The sequence below is a fragment of the Argiope bruennichi genome, chromosome 3 (assembly GCF_947563725.1).
Source record: "Argiope bruennichi chromosome 3, qqArgBrue1.1, whole genome shotgun sequence".
NCBI classification, from domain to species: Eukaryota; Metazoa; Arthropoda; class Arachnida; order Araneae; family Araneidae; genus Argiope; species Argiope bruennichi.
In genome coordinates this window covers 29,267,569-29,284,946 of record NC_079153.1, presented here as the reverse complement: position 1 = coordinate 29,284,946, position 17,378 = coordinate 29,267,569, and the positions used below count along the sequence as shown (strand labels likewise).

Below are 17,378 nucleotides of genomic sequence, written 5' to 3'. Positions count from 1 at the left end.
TACTTTACTAAGAATTGGTGACTTTAAATACTACATATAACATTGTATAAATCAATACTGGACACTCAGGTACCGGTATTTGTGGTACTGTTACGATATTGAAGTATTAAAATGAGTGCAAAATATTGCTTAATTAAAGTATATTGAAGTTATAAAATTTAATTTTTCATCTAGTTTAAGCCTTGCCCATTGAAAATGTGGTCTATTTTAAAAAATTAAATGAATTAAAATAAATGATTGTACTTAATTTTAATTTTAAATTTTGTCTATTGGAAAAATTTAATTTTATGCGTTTGAAAAATTTGAAGAATGAGTGAAAGAAAAAATGCCGATTGTTTTTAATATCTTTAAAATTAAGAAATCTCTTATTTATTTTAGTCCCAAAAAATAAAAGATGTACAGATTCGTAATGTATAATGATATGAAATGTGTTTATACGCCTTAAAAATGAACAGAAATCCAAGGTCATCCGATGCAGATCTTATCGCAGAGAATTATTTTGAGATAAAAACATATAGAATATTTTTAATCATGTAAAATAAATGCATATAGTATTTTCGACCCAGAAGTTAATGATTATATTGATTCCTTTTCAAAATATTTGGAAAAACAAATAGCTTAAAGATAATAAGCTTTTCTCATCATTAAGCTTATTCTCAACAGAAAGATACTTGTATTGACGTACGGATACATTCTATGACCACTGGAGGTATTACATAGTTAGTATGTATATCATTACGTATATTAAAGATGTTAGTACTGCAATTCATGAAACATTTTTTTATATTGTTTAAAAATTGTTTTATCAGATCCCAAGTTTTTATATTCCCCTTTATAAAATGATGACTTTCATATCTTACAATTAAACTCACGAAACAAGAACTATAAATAGTAACAAAAATAACATTTTAAAAATAATAGAAACATTAATTTTTACAATTGAGGCTGAAAATGGACTTGATTCACTCTCTTTTTTCATATATCTAAATAACTCTGGAATGATATTTATCGCATGAAGTTTCAGCTTAAATATTCTGAATATTTCTAGATAAATAATCGATAAGTAGAAGATAAAGATTGCTAGATCGATAAGTAGAGGATAAAGATTGCTAGATAAATAATCGATCAGTAGAAGATAAATATTGCTAGATAAGTAATCGTGGTAAGACTTAGATACGGTTTTTCGCTAAGAACGTTAAAACCCTGCCAATCGTCCAAAAACTCTTTAAAAGTCTGTAATCTTGCGTGTATACCAGAATTGTCAACAAACGGTTTTTAAAATTTGAATAAAAAATTGTCACGATTATATTTGGCGAGAAATCGTTCTAAAATTTTTCAATTTCGGCGTCGTATATTAATCATAAATCTAGCCGTAATTGTTATGACTTGCCTATAAAAATTGATACTCATATCTTTCTAAGCAATTATCTTATGAAAAAGCTTTATGTATTGTCTTAAGATACAAAAAGAGACCTTTTTAATGATATAAATTTCATTTTCATACAACTTTTCATTTAACTTCGATAATATTTTTGATTTTATTTGATATACTATCTATAATAATGTTTTTAAATGCTATGATGGAATTCAAATTTTCCATCAAAACATTCAAGTATGTACATTTGCTAATCATTAAATCCATAGTAGGATTTTTATTTCCGCTTTTATTTCGCAATATATATACTTTGTAAATTGCAGCAAATTGTTTTAATTGAATTCGTGTATTTTGGACCTATCAGATTATAAGGTGAAATGTTTTTTAAAGAAATACATTCCATATTAATAATTTAACAGTCTAAAAAGTCATTAAGCTAGGCGAACAAACTCGTTGTCAAAGGCAGCTAGTTATAAAATAAATTAACGCACTAGAAAATTAATTAAAAGTCAACAGTAAGAAAGTCTTACAATAAATTAAAAAAAAATAGCCGTACCTTGAATCTAAGAAGCGTCGTTTCAATGGGGACTCTGTGTTCCTTAATTGATAGATCAGTAATGTCCTGCGACCCGGCGTACGTCCCAGCCTCTGAATGATAAGCAAAAGTCTGTCTTGGAAGATTTGGAAATCTGTAAGTGAGGTTGAACATTCCACTGCTGTTCTTTCCGAATTCTAATTCTATGGAATGGGAAGAAGCTGTTCGGCTGGTATGGTAAACACCCACATTTTTGCAGTCCCTCAGATTCAAAATTTCAGTTGTATGCAGCGTTGAGTGGTATAAGCTAGAAAAAAGAACGATGAAAATCATATAAATGTAATTTGTCAATATTACAAGGACAAAATTAAAAATACTGTGTTCTCTTTTATTCAATAAAATACACAAGTAAATTTTATAAAAAATAACATTAGATATAATTTTTCATTCAATTTTACTTGAAAATAAATTTGTCAAACACACAAAATTAAATTCTTTTGACAAATATTAGTAATCAATATTGTTTAAATCATGCGTGTGAATGCGTTATAAGACCTTATAGTTTAGTCCTGCAAATTCTGTAATACAGCCTTGAATTTCCATATAACAATATGCTAACTGTTGGAATAACCCATAATGAAAAGCAATCGTATTTGGAAGTAGAGAATAACATAAAGAAGAAAAATTCTTCACAATTTAGAATTTTCTTCATACAGGATAATCATTCTTCCTAAAAAGTTTTTAAATAGATTAAATAAAATAATCTTTTAAAAATATTTGTAAATAATTAAAAATGTATATTTCGGTGTATAAAAATATTTTTTTTGATCAATTCTTATATTATTTCTGTTTTAGAATAAATGGCATCTTTCATACAATCTAATATTATTATGTTGCAGGAATTAGTGTTTAAATTATAAAAGATGCGGGCGAACCGTTTTAAAAAGTCCTAAAGTAAGCATCTTATTATACTTATGTGCAAGTAAATTTCCTTATTTAACCATAAAACTATAGAATAAAACCTTTCCAATCATTATATTGCTTTTTTGATAAGGAATTTTGTTATTGCAGTTTAATAATAAATTTTTGATAAGGAATTTTGTTATTGCAGTTTAATAATAAATTTTTGATTTGAAATATTTCAAATTGCAAAATAAAAATGTTAATACGTAAAATATTTTATAGCATAAAATTAGAAACCGATAACAGAATTGTTTGAAAATTGTTGGAAATACGGAGAGGAAATATTCCTTATAATATTAAAAATAAATATGATCTTCACTGGCTAAATTCAAATATTAAACTCGCTCAACAAACAACTCTCATCTCCATTTAAAAATTGTGAGCTATATTTTTAAAGAATATTAACTGGCATTTTTTATGTCCACTTGTATCGAAATTTCAATATAGCACTCTCCGCTGTTTTTTTAAAATTATGCTTGGTGATTTTGAATTAAATAAACAAATAATCACCTTGGTTGAACGAAAGCTTTCACTTTTTTAGATGTTTTAACACTTTCTTGTTTTAATTTTAGCTTCAGGGAAAACAGCACAAGATTTTCTCTTTTGAACTGAATCGGGTAAGGCAAAGCTTGTCCAATGGCTTCCGTGTAATATGAAGCAGGCATGAAAAGTTTGACAAAATGACCTCTGATACCTTCTTTGGGATCTCGCTTGAAATAATGGTAAAGGAAATCTTTAACTAGAAAAGAAATAAAACAGTAAAAAATGTCAGATGGTGAAAAAAATAAATGAAATTCCATCGGATTATTTATTAGTGTCTAGTTTTCATTAAAGTTTTGAAATCATTTTTGAAAATTAAAGAGTAGTAATTATTTTTACAATCAATGAATCAAAAATCAGAAATTCAGATGTGTGTCAAATCATTCGTCACAAAATTTTAATATTGTCATATGATTAATTTTTTTCCACATTCTAATTTTTAGTAACATTTATGTATAAATAAGCTAACGAAATTTAAATTCTAATTCTAATGAATTTTAGTAAGACAAAAAGCAAAAGACATTTTTAGAATATCTGCAAGATAAAGCAAAAAAAAAATAGTTATTTTTCCAAGATTAATTGAAAATTTTCAGAGCTTTTTAACTTATTTCATAATTTTCTCATTAAAGTAATCCGAAATTATTTTACATTACAGCTCTAAAAGCGTTATCGAAAAAAGTTTATTCAAATAAACATATACGAAGTTAAAAGTAAAGTTTAATTTGGTATATAACTTTGCCAAAAATAATTTAACTTAATTAAAAATATACCAAGTCAGTTTAATTTACAATCATTATTAAAGAAATTCATTTTTGTGATATAAGGATATAATACATATTGTTTTATCATTAATTTATTCAAAGGTTTTTATTCATATAGTTTTGAATTTTACTTTATATTAATCAATCTGGTAGCATTTACCATCAAAGTATATGAATAGGCATATTATCCTTCATTAGATCAAATATTCCAATGAAAGGCATGACATCCTTGAAAACATCGAATTATATTTTAAAATTAATTTGTTCAAAGATTTTCGTTTTCGTTTCAGGGGCCTATGAACAGAGTTAACAATTAAATTAGCCTTTTTCCATATGTTTCACAACTGTAATCAAGATTTAACTTCAACGTAACTTTTTTTTACAGCAAATTTAAACTCTTCTGTAAACAATATATTTCTGATCCTAATTCTTTTCCTTTTTCAAAGATGGATCCTTTTCTAAAGGAAATATACGCTGGAATTTTTTTAAAAAAATTTATGGAATTTCTAATCCAAACATCGATTGATGATAATGTTTCAGACCCCATTTACCTATCTTTAATTTATTTTTCAAATTTGATTTTAATTATATAATAACCATAACGTCATTCAAAATTATATTTAAGGTCGTCTCAACGCATGAGTATAATTCAGGTGATTAAAATAATGAAAAGTTTCACTATAAAATGTGCTTAAAATTGCCGCTAAAAATTTATTAAATAAAAAGAAAATATGTTCGGAAATAAAATTAATATTGTTGAAAAGCATATTTTTTAAATTTTAAATAGGTTTAACAATATACGCTGAATTTATGGAGGGAAATATTAAAATTTTAATTAATATTTTATTAAAATTTTAATTAACATAGTTAAGATATTTTTCCTTTCAGTCTCACTATGTAAAAAAAAAAAAAAAAAAAAAAAAACGCGATCTAGTAATGAATAGATTGAAAGCCAACCTATAAACGTTAATATTTTGAAATTGTCGGTACATTTTTTAAAGGATATATAAATCTGCTTATGTTTCTTTCAGTTTTATTTACTTCTCAGCAGTATGACGAAATATGACGTCATCACAATCATCTATTCTTTGCTCAGATCATCATAATATTAACCGTTGTGTTGCATAGTGTAAAACTGCATATTCAGGAACCTAATTTCTCATTAGAATCGTTTTTCTTGATAAACTACTGATAGGTTTTGACGTATCAACGAAGAGAGATAAATAAATACATTTCGGATTAAATTTCAGACAAATAGTTACAAATCTATAAAATTGTTTCTTGTATTCTTTAAATGTTTTGTAAATATCTGCATTCTTTATGCTGAAGAATGAAATGTGCTTAAGTTTTCAGACATGTTATTACCAAAATCGTCTAAAGTGCCCATTTCTGCTTCTTTTTGATCGAAATAGTTGTAAGAAACAGAATAAAACATCTTGTGGTACATAGCTATCCTCCAGAATTCAGGATCTCGAGGTACTACGTTTGTCTGCAAATAAAATGAAAAATTTGAAATGACTTTTTTGTGGAAATTCAACTAGATATTTTTATTTCACTTTTATGTTCAAAATATGAGTTATATAAAGATTGTGAAATTGTATGTGATTGGTGTTCCTGTGAAAGCAAAATTATATAAATCTAAAGCAGTAAAATTTCTAGCTTTTATATCTTTTGTTGATAATTTTTTGAAGCCAGTACTTTGAATGCTGCAGATCAGTAAATAGCAAATAAGAAAATATAGTATTGCTATTTTTATGATATTTTTTCACTTACATAAGTGACCATATTATATTAAAATAGAATCAAAATTAATTCCATTTGTTCTGTTAACGTCTTGAAATTGGAGATTAACTTTAACTTTGAAATGTGATCCAGAAATGAACTATCTGCTATCGTAATATCACAAATAAATCAAAATAAAAGAGGCAACGTCACTTTATAGAGTCTCTTTAAACTGTAAAATCAAAGATTTATTTATACGAACATTTTTTATTCAGAAAAATTTGGTGCAACTATGCTACATTTAAAAGTTTTTTTTTTTTAAATTTGCAATCTTTTTCTCTGAAATACGGTCTATTCAAACTGCAATCATGAACTGTATTTTGAACTGAAACTCAATTCATATAGAAAATATCGAATTTTCCATTTTTGTTGCCATTTATAATGAGATAAAACTGATGATATATACAGATGTTGACTAAGGATGACAGTACTTAATTTATTTAGAATATTTGGGATTATGACTGAATTTGGAAAATCACAAACTCATTCCACCAAAATAATTAAATAAAAATTTCATAGAAAATTATATCTTCATTTTACCTTCGCAAATATTTCTGACTCCTTGCTTTTTGGAATTGTATTTGCGGTTTCCAGGCCAAATAATTTGTAAAGATGATCCCAAATGACATCGGCTCTTATTCCTTGGCTGGTAATTGCATACTGAAATCATACATTAAAAAAATTCTTTATTTCAAAAAATTGTAAAGAATGAAATGTACATACAATGGATTCGATCTTTCACCGATTTGTGCTTGCTTAAATACACATATCGATTTGCTATCTAGCATGGTTTTAATTCTAACAGCGTTTTCTTTTGATTCAATCTCAATTTAAAAAAATATACGTAAAAACCCGACTTAGGTCAGACTAATCATAGGGGCACCAGTTTTTTTTAGTCTATCGAAATCTTTTACGAATCCTACAATAAATTCTATCACCAATTTCAAACCCCTGGTTGCAACATAATTTATGAAAGATTATAAGGAAAGGAAATTTCCTTCCAATATTCTTAATATTTTTGAAACAGAAGAATGAGAATATTAGATTAAATGTCTTAATTTTCATCATAGAAATGATCTTCGCTTATTTCTTAGAAAAGATTTTGATTCGTCGTATGGACAGTCAACCCCTCATACACAAATAGGTGAAATGCAGGAACGCAAAATCTTGATGCTTACCATTGTTTACACTCTAGTGCTTCAAAAATAGGGGGGGGGGGTCACATATATTTTATTTAAAGTCTAAATTTAAAATCGGAGCCTTATTTACTATTAAAGAAAATTTGTAATCCTTTAAAAAATGAAAAAGAAAAAAAAAGAATGAAAAACAAATCGAAAAGCAATATTCAGTTCTAGCGAAGGAACAATTACAAAAAAAAGTGTAAGTACTTTTATCAAATCGCAAATGATGGTCACAGAAATTTTAAATCGGGGAAGAAAAAGCAAAATGGTTTCAAAGTGTACTCAATTTTTTTGTTCCAGTGAGAAGAAGAAAAAAATGTTTCGGTAACAAGACTTGATAATAGTATTGCAGGTGACAATAACAATTTGATTTTCTTCAACGAAAATTTCACTTCTTAGAGAAAGTACTCACGATTCTATAGCTTTATTACATACTATATTACATACCCTATGATACTAAATAGCTTAACTTTGATCCCATTCAATGCAATAAAAAAAACTTCGGTCGGACAAATGAAGAAAAATACCTCTTTAGCATCTTAATGAATGGATCCAAAACAAATGAAATCACAAGAATGGCTTTTAGCACTTTCGAAAACATTATTGAAATTCTAAAATGGAAGACACAATTAAATAAGAAAACTCAATATTTCATATTGAAATGTTATTCAAAAAGCCACACTCTGAATAAAAGAATATGATATTGGATTCTGCCCATCACTCCGGTATAAAATTCTCTCTTTCTTATTGTATTTTTATCAAAAGCCAACAGCAGAAATATTTGAGTCCTACGCTATCAAGCAGATAACATGAAACTAAATAGAATAAAGACTATAAAACCATTTGAGAAAGATAAAAACTTATAAATTATTTTTGAAATCAGACCGATAGACATTTGTTTGGCACTTAACCAGCTGAACGGGTTTCCTCATTTTATACAATTCGATGCATGGCAAAAAGAGGCAGCAGGATTCCAGATTTCGAATTAATTTTTAAATTTTAATCTAAAGATCAAATAAGAAGATTTAGGATCTATAGGCTGCAATAGAAAAAGTCACCAGTTAAGGGCCATTACCGGTATACTTCCTTAGGTAAAAACGAAAGTTGAAAGTATAGACTGACAGGTAACAGCAACTACGCTTGTAGGAGCTCTAAAAATCTTATAAGCTATGGGACAATTTGACCCAAAATATTGGGTACTTATTAATTAACGGTGAAGGATTGGCGATTCGTTGTCGATAATTTCATTGGCGAAAATACGATTTTCCTCCTGGTAACTTTGTATAGCCTCAGTAAACAGTTGCCATTTACACTTTTCTACTTTCATCATGATAATTTTCGTATGAATTTACCCTTAATAAATTTTTATATTACTCATGTCCTTTTAAGTCTACCCAAACTGGAAAAACTCTCACCTCTAGAAATGTATGTGGAGGGAGGTGAAAATGGTGTTCCTATCAATACCTAATAAATATTTCTAAAAAATGTCGTTGATGAGGTAGTTGATTTTGTGCTATATTTATTTGTGAACTAATTGATTGTGAAAGACCAAAATTAATCACACTCTGCAAGCACATAAAAGGATTTTGTATGATACTTTCAATTTTTAAATTTAAGCAATAATTTTGGGGAAGATTTACTATAGCTAGCCTTATTTTCATAAGTTTCATAAATTCTTACTTGGTAAAGATGATCTCTGAGACCCCGATCATGGAAGTCTAAAGCGCCATAAAAAATACCGGGAATGATAGATTCATTACTTGCTGCATACATCAGGTGCTTGGAAACGCCAAATTCACGATTTTCTAAAAACATGAAACAAACAAGAGATGAAATTCTTTTGAAAATTCAATATTCGGAGAAATTGATTTTAAAAAATCTCAAAGAGTTCTTTTTATTTTAGAAAATATGAAAATCTAGTTACAATATTTTAAGATGATTTTGACTATAATTCTGTGGCTGCAATATAAAATATACACATTTAAAACTAAAGCCTCATCATAAATTATTGTATTGTAATTTAGAAAGAACAGAACAATAGTAAAACACATTCGTAGTTATTTTTTGTATATACAATTCAGAAGAAGCTCTAATTAAATCGTCTTTATTTGAACTGCTAATAAAACGTCTGCATCAAATAAATACTGTTGATCATTGATTAAAATGTTTTTATTACATTTCCTTATTCTTCAGTAATATTTTACATAATCTGGAAGAATTTAAATTAATTTTTAAATTCAGAAATATTTTGATGAATTTATCACACCAAAGATTGGCGTAAGAATCAAAATGTTCAAATATGAATTACTATGGCTAAATAAATTTCTTCTAATGACAAATTACGCTTTCAGCATAACCTTCATATAATTATATCTTTTTTATTAATGCCATTAGGTTTCAAAAAATTATTGAGATAACTAAAAAACGTTCTTTTTTTTAATTCTTTAGCTATAACAATTAACAGAGTCTTCAACCAATATAAATTTTTGCTAAAAATCTTTTAAAAATATACTATGAAATAAAATATTAATAAATAAAAAATATTTAATAATATTGAGAAGTTACTTACAAAAGCATATGGAATGAGATGAATTAAAGTAAAATCTCACAGAAATAATTTGTGCAATATTTAAATAGTAACCGTCTTTGGCCGTAAGTTGGTTTGATGGGATTGATGGTTGCTAAGTATTTCAATTAAATATTTTGAGTAACTAGGTCTTAATGATTACATCAGTAAAATATTTTTAAACTTCACATATTGATAGATCTTTACCTTACACTATTTCAGAAGCCATATACTATTCTGTTTAATGCACTTCTCTAATTTTCTATTAATATCTTTATATATCCATTTATATCACAGAAAGGTGTTGTAGTATTTTAAAATGAATAGTAAAGTTCAGAAAAATTTCACCGTTCTTAATTTTGAAGCTAAACATTAACGGTAAGTACAGCAAAACTTTAAAAAGATTTAATTTGTCTTAATAAAGCCATATTTCAATATTACTTAATAAAAATTAAATTTGCCTGATAGTCATTATGGAATAATAAGACAATTTTAAATATTTTGATTATGAAAATCAACATTAAAAATGATTTGAATTTCACTTCAAATCTGTAATATACAGCTATAAAATATGCATAAAATATTTTCTAAAAAATAATTAAAGAAAAAAATTGCTATTATTGGAAAGATAAATTTTTTAATATTTTTATGATGATATAAAAATATTTTTTTGTGTTTTAATATCTTCGGAAATTATGATAAAAAACATTCCTTTGATTTTTAATTAATTAAAAATTTAAAAAAAGGCTGCTAAGTGCTCATTCCCACTATTCAAAACACATGTATCAAATTTGGCAGCTCTAAGTCAAACGATCTAATCTGTTTAAAGCCACTACACGCACACGCACACGCACATTATTGTAGGTAGAAATAACAAAAATTAACTAACTTTTGGAAAGGAGACATGTGAGAATTATATGTATATATTCACATTCTTTAAAAATTTCCATCTCACCCTTAATGTTATAAAAAAATAAAGTTATCCACACGTTGAATCACTAAATTTATGACTATATTGTGTGTGTGTGTGTTTTTGTATCATTATTTGTAATTATCCTGCCTTCATAAAATTATAAAAACGCTTATCGTTCGAAACGTAATTCAGTGAGCTAAGTAAATAAACTACATATTTAAGAACAACTTACCATCGAAAACATCCCATAAAAAGTTCTTAGAATGGTGTATTCCGATATCAAATCGTTTAGAATGGGGAAGAATTAATTTAATACGATGAGATCTATGAAAGATAAAATACATGGATAAGGATTTTTATCAGAATCTACTTCTAGAATACATAAATTTTATAAACTAATTGTAACAAATTTAATTAACCAAATTTTATTAAACTAATTGTAACGTTATCATTCAAAAATGCTGATCACTTTAAGAGAGATTTTTGGTAATCATTACCAATTTGCAAAGATAGCTTTAATGAATTAAAATTACTTATATACTCAATGTAAATATTTTAAAATGATAATATTAAAATATCTATTTATAATCTGAATATCTAATATTAAATGTTAATATATATATTATCTCGTAACTCCTACATGCATGATTAAAAATCTTTCAAAACGTTCTACAGGAAAAATCACTGGGCCTAGAATAAAAAATTTGGCAGATAGTTACTCCTTAAGTAGTAACTACCTATTAGAGGATTTTTGCAAAATTTGAATTAGATTTTTTAAAATTAAAATAATTAAAATTTTTCCGCTGTTTCACAATATCTTCGGATCCCATTGCTATACGAACATCATTTTTACCCTATTTTAAAATTCTAAAAATTTACGCCATTCATTTCGAATTTCCTGTATATTTAAGCGACGTTCATTTTATTTCGGTATAGATTTTTTTCTAATTTAAACGAATTTTTCAAATTATTTTTAGCGTATTTTGCTACAATGCTTTTTATTGTTTTCAATCCAATGATATTAAAGGCGTTTTTCTGCATATGCTGTTGTTGCTATAATTAGAAGTAAATTCTTAAGAGTAATATATATTCTTAAGAATCAGTCTTAAAGTATTATCATGCAACGAAGTTTATGATAATACTTTACGAGAATCTCTTTTATTTATTTATTTTTACTTTCTTGCTTGCGAAGTATAAAAAAAGTATTATAACTATTAAAAAAAACTCCAGACTTAGAATGAATTTTAAACGTTTTAGACCTCTCTGAGACAGAAAAACACATTTTTGGAATTATATCTATCTTTCCGTGAGCACAATTATTCAAAAATGCTTTTAGATATATGAAATTTGGTATATGGAATAATAATCAAATTTCTATCAAATTTTGAACGAAATCCTTTCACAAGAAATCTACCTGTTTCTCTATTCAGTAGCAAATGAACTCTATAAAGAAAAAGCGCAAAGTGTATGGTAGATGAAGTTTTATCACAGGTTTTGTTTTTAAAAGTATAGATATTTGTCAAATTTAACTAAATCCTTATAACAGTGGACCTATCTGTACTTTCTCATGTATGTGAATACAATAATTTAAATTAATGGCATTAGTTATATAATCTGGTGACTACAATTGTAATTTCGAGCCAAATTTTGGTGTCAATCTGTCTGAAAAAAAAGGCATCCAAAATACATATTATCAAATAGATTCAGTAAAAATACTAGATTCACTCCAGAAATCTATATTTCGTAATCTTTGCTCACCAATGCTAAGCAAGATATTCGCGGCCTTACCCAAAGTTCTCAATTTTATGCGGAGATTAGACCTTTATTAGAGATTATGCGAAAAAATATCGGAGACATCAATCCCACTAGTTTTCTTTTGAATATTATTTTATATCTCATTATTATTATTATTTATGATAAACTAAGAATAATGAAAGAAAGTACTAGATTGTGAATAAAATTTTATAATTCAATTTGTAATCCCCAAACATTTAATAATTTTTAAATCATTTTTGTAAATAAACACAATTTTTGTCTTCATTTTTGTTTACCTTTTTCTTAATTGAAGGATGTTTAATCCATTGTTTAAAATCAATGCTGTTAAAATTATATCATTATGCATTTGTAAATATTGTATTGTCAGATTTTAATAACGTTATTAGATTATTATTTCATGAAATAGTCCTTTTTGGAGCTATACTTCAAGAAATTAATTAGCACTCAACATACCTGAAAGATATACCTGAAAGCACTAAGATATCGGAAGACTTTTAATTACTTTGTAAATCAAGTTAAACAATGTTAGAAATTTATTACTTGAGCAATTAATAAAGGATAACATAATATTTTTTGTTATTTATGATTTACTTCTATTTCTGTTAGGTATTTATTTTATATCTAACATGTCATGGGATTCAGTAGATCATTCAAAAATTCAAGAATTATCATTTGTTGAAATGTCTTCATAGTTCAATTTCTTTTAGAAGACATTACAATGTCAATATCTTTTTGAAACTTAATGCTAATCAGGTGGAAATTTTATGTAAGTTGCCCCACGTATTTGGTTTTGAAATTATGAAAGAAAAATATGTAATATTTCGAGCAAGCGTGATTAAAATTTATTTACTAAAAATGTTTATATTTCTTCAAGTATTTAGAGATTTCAATTTATATTTTAATATAGTGCTTTAATAATAATTTAGTAGATATTCAGTTGATTTTGCATGATTTGTTTGAAAACTCTTCATTTTATAAATAAGAGATTTCTGAAAAAAATGTGAAATTTTTTTAAAGACTTTATATTTTCTCAAATATGTGCGCTACTGTTATGAAAATGCATAATAATAATCACTACAGCAGATAAAATCATTGTTGAAAGAACTAAATAATTATCTACTTTTTGCAAAACAGTGAGAAATAAAATCACTTTCTTCTTCATCAATTTTTGGTCAATCCCTTAAATATTCTGGTGACACAGTGAAACGCAAGTTCAAGTGTTTTTTTGGTTTTTTTTTCATGGTTGAAATTGAAAGCAACTTCTTTCTTTCTTTAGAAATTCAGAAAAATGTATTGATTCTGAAGTATTCGGATGCTTTTGATGACGTAGAACAATCATAAGCTGTATAATTTTTATGATTATGGATTCTTATGTTTATGAACACTTGGAGTTATTAAATGATTGGAACATCGCAACAGCATAGGCTATCCTAAGAGTCATCACCGGCCAAGACACAACCCTTTCCGTAAGAAAGAGATAGGGTGTAGCCTATTCAAAAATCACACCATTTCTGTACTTATCAGAGTGGTGAGAACCACCTAGATTACTGGAAGCTTCTTCCAATATCCTAGGTGCGCCCCTGCCCCGGAGGAAAATCACGTAGAATACACCAAATGTCTTTCATCGTTTTGATTTTCAAATTCATTGCGTATCTTGCCAGAGAAAAAGAATGTGATGTCGTAGCACATATATAAAATATTTTATAGTGATAAAATTTATAAAGTGCTCATTTACGTCTGTTATATGACAGTGACGTTACGTACACTGATTCCATTGATTTTTTTATAACAATTCCATGTAAGGCTTTAATAATAGTGATGTCCTATGAAATTATAAAGGATTTTCAATAAGATTCTTTCTTGTGATTAGTAAATAGAATCTTAACATTTTGCAAACTACGGGCAGAATAGACATAAGTCAGACTTACATTAGCTGGTGGCACGGCAGTGAAGAATTTGCATAGTGATCCAGTGTTGATGAGACGAAACTGCCTACTTCAAGACTCGTTTCTTCCCAAGTTTTTTGCGCAATTTGTTGCAAAATTCCGAGAGAGGGATTGGTTTTAATGAAGACAGAAAAAGCGGTCATTCTAACCTTGGAAGACTCAGTTCTGTTTAAGTATATGGGCAATACAAGATGTTGCACCTAAACGATATTTATTATGATAATATATAACATGATACAAATGATAAATAAATATAAAATCAACTTTCTATATCACTTTTCAGCTACAAAAGTAATATGCTGTCATGTGAAACATACTCAAGAATGTATCAAAATAAGATTCAAAAAGCAATTATTTTTTATAATTTTTAAATTCTAAAACATGATAAAAGTCAATATTGTAGAGAAGCCTTTTAATACCTTATTTTTAACCATGTCTGGAAAAATCTTGATTATTTGTGATGGTTGTGTCAAAAGTTTTGATGCAAAAGTTAATTTAATTTAATTTAAGCAAGCAATAAATGAAAGAAGAAATAAGACATTAAGAAGAATTTTTTAAGAACACATTTTATAAGTGAAAAGATAATTTTAGTGAACCTATATTAATTGAAGACACACTTAGAAACAGAAATAAACTAATGTATTTTATTAAAAAGCTAATTTATTTTATAAAGAATAAGGCATTTTCTTTAAAATTATCGTTCACTTTAATATTAACGTAAATACCAATTTTTATATTGAATTCTTTTTGGTTGTATATGAGAATATTCATTTTTATTCATTCAGATAAATAGAATGTTGTGCACGTTCTAGCATTAAATTATTATTTTTCTGAATTTTAAAACTAGAATTTGTTTTATAATGAATTATACTTACATCTAGAGGATGTGCTTCAACTAAATTATGGAGAGATTTGATTGTAACAACTTTTAGAAAATCTGAATAACTCTCTGAGAAACCCGATAATTTTCCATACAGATGTGGCAACAAGTAAGGGAAAACCTCATAAAGACCAGTTCTAGCTAAGGTTTCAATGTAAATAACCCTCTTGGAATTGTCGTCAGTGTCACTCAGTTTGCTCACTACATCCTATAATGAAAGTCATAATTTATAATTTAAAAAACATTATACAAAAATTATCAATAAATTAAAATTTGGAAGATATTTTTGTAGTTTAAAAAAAATATGTAAGAATTTAAAAATTGTATACAAAGTGATAAATGAGTTACATTAAAATTCTCTGATCAAGTTAATTCCTAAAATTATTTTGATTTCCAAAAAAAAAAAAAAAAAGTTTTAAAACACTGTTGAAGAATAAGATGCAGAAAAAAATTTCTTCGATGTATTATCTATTCATATTTATTATTTTATCAGTTTATAACATCAGTTATAAAAATTATTGAATTTTCATTCTGAAAAATTCCTCTCCTGTGTGCATAACTTAAAATATACTTACATCAATGAACCTGTTAACTACTGCTTTCGGACATTTGATTTGTGGTTCTCTGTGTTTCTGAACTGTAAGACGTTGCAAGATTAAGTTAATTTCATCAATAACCGTTTTCTTGGGAGGTTCTTCGACTTCTGCGATTACACTTTTCATAGAACAGGCTTTATAAATCGTACGAGCCACTGTGAGGTACGAAGCAGAGTAAAATACCATATAGCCTGGCTCATCTCTCTCACTTACAAGTTCCAAAAGTCTCTGCAAAGAAAAACGATCATTTGAAATTTTGACATACCATCTCATAAATGTCTGTATGCTAATCGTGTCACTTACAGGTTAGCTCAATAACAAAAAGTATGATTTAATTATGCTTTCCAGAAATAAATTGATCAAAATGATCATCTTTCCAAACCAATTTTTTCACAAATTCATACTTATAGTAATATATCTTAAAACTGCAAATGATTCATTTTCTTTGATCCCTACTATTAGCTCATAATTTTTTTTATTACTTATACGCTTTAAAGTCTTTAATTTACATGTATATAATTCATAAAAAATCTTAAAAGATGAAGTATATTACATTTTTATTATATATTATGTCTTTGTGGGAGTGAGAATAGCCAAATCCTTTATTAATTTTATAAATAAATATCATCTCTGATAATGCCATGATGGCATAGTTAAAATAATTTTAGTTCAATAAAAAAACCCTTAAAAGTCTTAATTTTATCAAATTAACTGACATTAATTATACATTTATTAATTTGTTTTATAGATGCAAGCATATAAATTTCAACCACCTGCGTTTCGAAAAAAAAAAAAAAAAAAAAAAAATTGTTTTTTTCATAAAAACTTATTAACTCAGATTTTTTTTTTTTACTATACATGAAAAAGAAAAGATGATGCATATTAACTATCTGATACTTATTTTTTTATCGTTAAAATAATTAGGAAAAATTAAAGGCCCAGTCTCTTAACCCCAACCACTGATCGAATTTAGCAATTTTTATTTTATATGCAATTTGATGACCCTAAGATATGTCACCAATGGTCGCCTATTTTCCCCGTTTTTTAAGACATCTTAGAAAGCACTGTCGTTGTTGTTTCTAAAGGCACTTGTCATAGACTGACTTTAAGATTAAGTGATTTTAGGCCAAGGGCTCATCTCTTGTTTTACAGTAGCGCCATCAACGGCCAAGAGTACAACTTAGCTACACACACGTCACAACTCTTTTTACGAGCGGACTTCATTCGTGCATTTCATTCATTAGTCCACATCATCATTCATTCAGCCCTGATCCAGTACCCCCAGTGGTATTACTCACAACATGAAGGACTTTGTGACCACGACAGATTTATACGTGAGCCAGGTAGCACACACACGAAGAGTCTTCGGCCGACGGGTATACGTATGTTTTCTTTGAGAAAAAAAAAATTCTGCAGCAGAATTCCTTAGCTCCTATCACTTTGCCTATTTCGGCAAATTTTATTTCTTTTGTGAGCTCGTGACGTTTAAGCAAGTCGTAAATGGTCATCTACCCCCTAGGGCCTTCAATTTTTTTTTTTAGTGATATACCGAACAAAAACACGG

General features: G+C 27.1%; 1 protein-coding gene across 1 annotated transcript in view; it reads right to left on the bottom strand.

Annotated features, from left to right (window-relative positions):
• Positions 1-17,378, bottom strand: part of LOC129963675 (uncharacterized) — a 49,900-nt gene that overhangs the window by 16,446 nt on the left and 16,076 nt on the right. The window contains exons 11-19 of the mRNA XM_056078173.1: positions 15,794-16,042; positions 15,214-15,426; positions 14,321-14,538; positions 10,849-10,940; positions 8,818-8,942; positions 6,497-6,616; positions 5,540-5,663; positions 3,384-3,612; positions 1,932-2,217 (exon numbers count right to left, since the gene is read on the bottom strand). Coding sequence (XP_055934148.1) covers positions 1,932-2,217; positions 3,384-3,612; positions 5,540-5,663; positions 6,497-6,616; positions 8,818-8,942; positions 10,849-10,940; positions 14,321-14,538; positions 15,214-15,426; positions 15,794-16,042 — 1,656 coding nt within the window. The remainder of the gene's footprint in view (positions 1-1,931; positions 2,218-3,383; positions 3,613-5,539; positions 5,664-6,496; positions 6,617-8,817; positions 8,943-10,848; positions 10,941-14,320; positions 14,539-15,213; positions 15,427-15,793; positions 16,043-17,378) is intronic.